The sequence below is a fragment of the Eucyclogobius newberryi genome, unplaced genomic scaffold (genome assembly GCF_026437365.1).
Source record: "Eucyclogobius newberryi isolate DKJ021-1_F unplaced genomic scaffold, fEucNew1.0.hap1 SCAF_4, whole genome shotgun sequence".
Lineage (NCBI taxonomy): Eukaryota > Metazoa > Chordata > Actinopteri > Gobiiformes > Gobiidae > Eucyclogobius > Eucyclogobius newberryi.
The window spans coordinates 27733034-27740237 of NW_027316056.1; the positions used below are offsets into that span (position 1 = coordinate 27733034).

The 7204-nt window shown below is 41.8% G+C and overlaps 1 protein-coding gene across 2 annotated transcripts in view; it reads left to right on the forward strand.

The window, feature by feature from the left end:
* The first annotated feature begins 336 nt into the window (after positions 1-336).
* The window catches only part of smox (spermine oxidase), a 14816-nt gene continuing 7948 nt past the window's right edge, over positions 337-7204 (forward strand). For both annotated transcript variants that reach the window (XM_072462265.1, XM_072462266.1), the window contains exons 1-3: positions 337-472; positions 5031-5265; positions 6434-6660. In XM_072462265.1, coding sequence (XP_072318366.1) covers positions 5058-5265; positions 6434-6660 — 435 coding nt within the window. In that variant the 5' untranslated portion in view covers positions 337-472; positions 5031-5057. The remainder of the gene's footprint in view (positions 473-5030; positions 5266-6433; positions 6661-7204) is intronic.

Sequence of the window (7204 nt, forward strand, 5' to 3'; positions counted from 1 at the left end):
ACATAGGAACTTGTCTCGGCGGTTCGATGCAACACAAAACAATAAAACAATAAAACAATAAAACAAGGAACAATGAACAAGTCATACACATACACATACACATACATATACACATACATATACATATACATATACATATACATATACATATACATATACATATACATACACATATACAGTGTATATACACTGCAGTGCATATACACTGTATACACAGTGTATATACAGTGTGTATACAGCCAGAGGAGTGAGTCAGACACAATGAGGGGGCGTGATCCGCTCTTGTAGGCGGAGTTCCGACGTCTTCGACACGCCCTTGACGCAATATTTATTAATGAGGAGGCTGGGGCTACGGGAAAACTGGCTGCTTCTGGTTTCCACGCATAAATACAAAGCGGAGCCGGTGTGAGGAGAAAATCGGCACAAAGGACAAGAGAAGACAGGTTTAAAAACTGAAGACCAAGAGAGTCAGGTAACGGCACCAGTGGATTTATCCGCGTACACAAAGGAAGAGTGTTATTTTCTCAGAGTTTCGCTGTGGGTGACACGAAGTGCGCCGCTAAACGTCAACAAAAGAGGACAGTTATTGAGACCATATGGATAAACACTTTTGTATAATGGCCTATTTAAGACATGACAGTGTTATTGTAGAAGTCAGTTGGCTGGACTACATTTTTACATATTGACTTGACATGTTGTATCCGGAGAGCGCGCGCGTTACGCGGAACGCACCTTATGAAACAAATAAACAAAGTGACGCCGGGCTGCACCGCTATGATCGTATCGCTACGGGCATTGACAGCCTCTACAATTATGCTAATCGTAAATCAGGCGTTTTCTATGTGTTTGGTCATGTTTAGTTGTCACGTATTTGAGCGTCTGTTCTTCGCCGGGAGAACTCCAGTGTGAAGTTGCCTCTTTGTCTCCAAGTGCGCCACTTTGGCATCACTGCACATACGTGGCAGGAGGATGACCGTGAAGCCTTTGATGACTTTCCCAGCAGGCTCACGTCAAGGCTTTCCTCTGTGCTGGCCTTGGCCTCGACCACGTCTCTGTGAGAGGATTAGAGGAAACTTTTTTCACCTTTGGACTTTTCCCTTTAAATAAGGTATTGTTTTATGGTTCATTGATAAAGTATTCATTAGTTGTATTTGGCCAACTCAGCAAAAATCAAACATCAAATGGTAAAAACAAACTACCACCTCTTTCATTTAGAGTATGTCAAGCTGAGATAAGAGATAATGTGTCTGCCTGACCTTTCCTTTCAGTGATTGCACATGATTGGCTATTGATGATTACAAATTTATCAATATCTCTCACGACCCGGGATTTTATTTTAATGTAAAACGGGCTTGGCATCCTTGAATTAGAAAAGTCTAAACCCTCACAGGCTTCAATGTGGCGTGGCAATGCAGTCGCTTTCTGTGGACCAGACTTCCCTACCTGTGTTTATCCTGGGAATGGCGTTCCGGCTACTCACACGACCTTCTCCCGCCTTCGTCATCGCAGCTGGGAGTGGAGTGAGGAATGTCTGAATGTCCCTTTGGCTCGCTGCCTCCTCCGCACACGCTGTTTGATGTTCCCAGAGATGTTTGTTGCCCTGCCACGCTCACTGGGGAGTGATGGGTGGGGGGGAGAATTCACTTTGCTGAGGATGTGACAGGGGATAAGGAATGCTGGTGAGTGCAGGGGACAAGGGACAAGGGACAAGGGACATTTAAAGACCCTAACTGTGAGACTGGTTAGCCTCTCCCTCAGTTTAACTCCACAGTAATCTGCAGTTGATGTGTGCAGTGCTGACATGTGTATTAAAGTGTAAATAAGTGTAAGACAGTGAGGCACATCTGTTCAAGTGGCTGACTGAAGAGTGACCATATGGTTATAACATTTAACACGTAACGTTTAACACAATAACGTTCTAGAAAGTCAAAGCTCAGTACAAAATGTTATATATTACGTTAATGTTACAAACCACCATTCTAGCTACTGCAACAATAGCCTATAATACAGTAATATCAGGTTCAAATTTATGTCGGAGTATAAAAGGTTATCTGAATTTGGTAAGTAATTGTTCATAACCCTTTATGATATGATCAGGAACATGTTAAGTCGTCTGAAGGATTATGTTGTGTTAAGAAGCCTTTACTGCCCCTGACAATTACATTAAATGTATGTTTATTTCTGTTTTGTTGTTGTTTGCAAAGTTTTCTTTTCTCAAACTACACACTTTATAAATCATCCTCTGCCAGACTCGATTGACGTTTGTGAACGCAAACACAACGCACTTTGCTAATTGGTGGCTTTGACCAGAACAGGCCGGGCCATTGTCCAGGCGCTGCGGCATCACACTGACTGCACTTGTTTGCCGTGTATGAAAAGAGTCATGTGGCATTGACCGATAATACAGATCCCAGTTTGTACTTTAGATAGTCTGTACCGTATTTTCAGGACTATTTTCGCACCCTTTTTCATAGTTTTGGCCGGGGTGCGACTTATACTCCAGAGCGACTTATATGTGATATTATTTGTTATTTTCACACTGGCAACCGCATTTCACATGTTGATTATTTTCACACTGACAACCACAAGAGGGCGCTCTAGGCTCTGAGCGACGCAGAAGAAGAATCAGCACTTCCTCTTCCTCTGGAGTTTGTGGAGTTGTTTAGAAGTGACACAGAGGAAGAAGAATTCAGTGGATTTAGTGATTTGGGGTAATACTGATGCTTTGGTAAACTTGTTAGCATGTTCTTTATGCTATAGTTATCTGAAGAACTGTTAATATGTTACATTAACATACCAGACACTTACCACAGTTCTGTCTGTGCGTCATGTAGCTGAAGGTGTTACGTTAGCATACGTACATCTATTCACCACATTATTATTTTAAATTGCATTTCAAGATGAAATGTCTGTTCTTGGTCCTGGATTTTATCGAATAAATTTCCCAGTGCGACTTATAGTCCGGAAAATACGGTAGTTTAGCCAATGGTAAGAAATATCACTCACATATTCTGTTCAGTGGACCAGAGCAGAAGGTTAAAAACATGTCATATCAATGGTCGCGTTTGTTGGACAGAATTTTATTGTATTTGAATTTCACACCAGACAATTTGCATCGGCCGTTTGTGTAAAGTTGTTTCATTGGCCCAGTGCACATTAATCATCTAATTAATTATATCTTTGGCTGACATAACAGTCTGACAAAACAGGAACTAACTCTTTACTTTCTGGTGCTCACAAACACCAGGCATAATCTTTAAAGAAGTTTCCAAAGTAAAGTCAACAAGGGCACATTTGTTGCAGCTTATGCAAAATCTTTAAACCCTTGCATCCGCTTACCAATTTGTGGACAGACAATTTCCTCCTTCAAGTTTACAACTCTCAAAGTTCAAAGTGCAGAGATCCAGGTCCAATGCTGCACAGTAAGGCAATGTTGAGAGTTATACCTGTTGGTCCAAAATATTGTGTCGTTTATTTTTGTGCGCGGGCTAATTTCTGATTAAGTTATATTGACAACAATCCTTATATTTTTTAATCATCCTGGTGACACTATTCAGATGATATTATGGCAATCCGAGTTTGTCTTACTTTATTATATACAACTCTTTTGCAACCTTTTTTAATTTGTAATAATAGTCATCATACTTCAAACCGCAAAAGGAGAAAGTGAAGGTATTTTAATCTATCTAACATCATTTTTTCAGGCGGCGAAATGAAATTGGGGCGTACCAGTCAAGCAGAGCCAATCAGACCACTGCATTCGGCTCTTACTTCCTGGTCTACAAAAAAAAAAAAAAAAAAACTTTTGAAATACTATTATTATACTGTTATTACTGTGCATCATGCAGTGGTCTAATTTTGTCTCAAAGTGCTGCTTTTACATTATATTATCTGGGGGAAAACACAAAATTCACAAATGTACCAAAAAAAAGTCATGTACTGCACCTTTTAGGAGTAACAAGACGGCCTGAACTATACTTTTACTCTATATCTGATGCAGACTTGTCTTTATGGCATCTGTCCAATCAGTCTTTTAACCTCAAGTGCCTTTGTGGCCCGTGTCCAGTGTAAGTGTTGTCATGGTTACAAAACGCACTTTAACCGTTTGTTTGTTTGTTTGTGCACAGCGCTGCACAAAAACCACACTTGAACTCTTCTCAGTCGAATCCCCGCTGAGTAATTCTGGCACACAGCTGTCCTTACATTCAGAGAGCCGTGGCCCTGAGCGCTCATGGGAAAAAAAATAATGTAACATCCAATTACGTACATCAATTGGAGAACCGAAATAACAGCAATGTCCTCTTTTTATTTTTCCCCCGAAATGAAAGATGCACACGTCAACGACTACACTGTCGTTTCTTGTAAGATCTGTGAGTAATAAAAGACAGAAGCACTTACAAGAAATCATGACTTTGCCTTAAAAATAGTCTCCAGCTGTCAAGGAATTGAAACTATGCTGTAGTACATGAGGTTAACATGTAAAGACTTTAGCCACAAACAGTGACATTGGGGCTAAAAATAAGAAGAAAGACCAAATAATCGTATTATGGCCCTCGGAGTGTGTCTGAGACTAACGGCGTTTAAAGTTTCCACGGCGTTGTGTCTTTCTAACACACCACATGTACAGGAAGTAGTATTTTTTCAGTGTAGCCCGCGGACTCAAGGTTAATGTTCTATTTACAGTCGAACCTAAAGTGGACTGTAGTTAAAAGTTCATTTTACTTCCGTCGTCGTGAAGATAATTTACTATTCTAGTTGACTCATTATTCATACATTTCCTGAAAGCTGATTGGAAATGCTTTTATTGTCTGTCAAACCTATGTTTATTGATAAATGATGTAGGATTAAAATATTTGATACTTTTTTGCATGATTACACTGATGTTTTGTAATGTTCAAACAATTCCTTGCCATTGCTTTGGACTTTCAGCGTCACACTCAGACTCTTGGACCTATGATTTGCTTCTATTTCTTCCATAATATGAAGGAAAATGGAACATTCTCACCTTGTATCCGTTTATATGTTCACAGACTCCATAAAAGAAGAGCTTGGACGGCATGCAAAGTTGTGAAATTTCCTCAGACAGCACTGATGATCCTCTTAGTAGTGGCCTACGCAGCCATCGACAGCCTCGAATAGTAGTCATCGGCGCGGGCTTGGCCGGCCTCTCTGCGACCAAAGTCCTACTGGAGCACGGCTTCACAGATGTAACCCTGCTCGAGGCGGCAGACCACGTCGGGGGCAGAGTTCTGAGTGTCCCCAACGGTGAGCAGGGGGCGACCCAGATCATTACTCACACGGAGAAACAGAATAAACACAAAACGCACAGAAGCACTAACCCTGATAAGCCCTATAACAGGTGAAGGTCTGGTGTAAGAGGCACAGATGTTTGAATCGTTTAATGTTGTCACTTTTGTAGATAGTTGGAAAAGTAAGACTACTGTTAAGTCAAACTAAATATGACTCGAGTAGAAGTCAGGAAACTGCCCCGTGTATACAATGTATACACAAAGTGAAATCTAACTGTTTGCATGAGTACTTCCCAGATATGACTTATATACTGTTTAACTGGCCTTGGTACGGGCTTCTTACTTTCATGTCTACTCCACTGTACGTACTGTACGCACTGTTCAGCTCTGTGTTTCTGCTCTGTTTCCTTTGGGCTCCAGTGTGAGGAGCATATGGGCTAAACCTACATCCAGCTCACGGACAGTGCAGTATGTTATATAAACAACTGTCTATGAGCATGGTTTTTATCACGCCAGTACACAAAAGGATCTTTTACTCAAACATAATGGTGCACTTCTATGCACTGAATTACAGTCGTCCAATGGGATTCAGAGGTCACAGTAAATACGTTCACTTCATTGTGTAAATGAGCCAATCATCAGCTGAGGCTCGCTTTTGACTATCATGTATGTAAAAAACACAAAGGTGATCTTCTTCTTCTTCTTCTTCTTCTTCTTCTTCTTCTTCTTCTTCTTCTTCTTCTTCTTCTTCTTCTTCTTCTTCTTCTTCTTCTTCTTCTTCTTCTTCTTCTTCTTCTTCTTCTTCTTCTTCTTCTTCTTCTTCTTCTTCTTCTTCTTCTTCTTCTTCTTCTTCTTCTTCTTCTTCTTCTTCTTCTTCTTCTTCTTCTTCTTCTTCTTCTTCTTCTTCTTCTTCTTCTTCTTCTTCTTCTTCTTCTTCTTCTTCTTCTTCTTCTTCTTCTTCTTCTTCTTCTTCTTCTTCTTCTTCTTCTTCTTCTTCTTCTTCTTCTTCTTCTTCTTCTTCTTCTTCTTCTTCTTCTTCTTCTTCTTCTTCTTCTTCTCCTTCTTCTCCTTCTCCTTCTCCTTCTCCTTCTCCTTCTCCTTCTCCTTCTCCTTCTCCTTCTCCTTCTCCTTCTCCTTCTCCTTCTCCTCCTCCTCCTCCTTCTCCTCCTCCTCCACCACCACAGGTCAATCGACATTGGAGCTTGGAGCCACCTGGATCCATGGGGCCAATGGGAACCCCGTGTACCACCTGGCCGAGGACAACGGGCTCCTGGAGCACACCACGGACGAGGAGAAGAGCGTGGGCCGGATCAGCCTGTACACCAAGAGCGGCGTGGCCCACTACCAGACCGACGCCGGCCGGAGGATCCCCAAGGACCTGGTGGAGGAGTTCAGCGACCTGTACAGCGAGGTCAGCGCTTTGCTCGCTTTGTTGTGTGCGGACAACGCTGCGGCGAAAGCTTAACTGTTTCTGACGGCCTGTGCAAAAAGATAAATTACATCTTGTTTTGTTGATGTTTTTGGCCACAATTCTGGTCAACATCAGTCAGCTCTGTGAAGCCCCTGTCAGGATTAGAGCGGGTTATCTAGGTCAGGTCTGGAAACGGAAAGGGAGTGCGCGCTGACTGGCTTTAGACGGCCCTCCGTTTTTTGTTTTTGTGTTTTCGACCATTTTGTCGTCTTCATCCTAATCCTCACAGACTCCACAGTGAGATTGGTTACTGTATTTCCTAGAAAGCCTTCAGACCGGGACCGATATCCCAGTATTGTTTATTATTTACTATCATGAAAGTTGATACAATGTCAGGAAAAGTGCGAGCGTAGAGCAGTGCACTGAGATTATTTCTTGGAGCGTTGAAGAGTTACAGGACATATAGTTTAACTGTACATTATTGAGAAGCATTCGAGGTATTTGCATCTTCAGAACTGCGGGCGTTGGGGACTCGCAAGTTTAG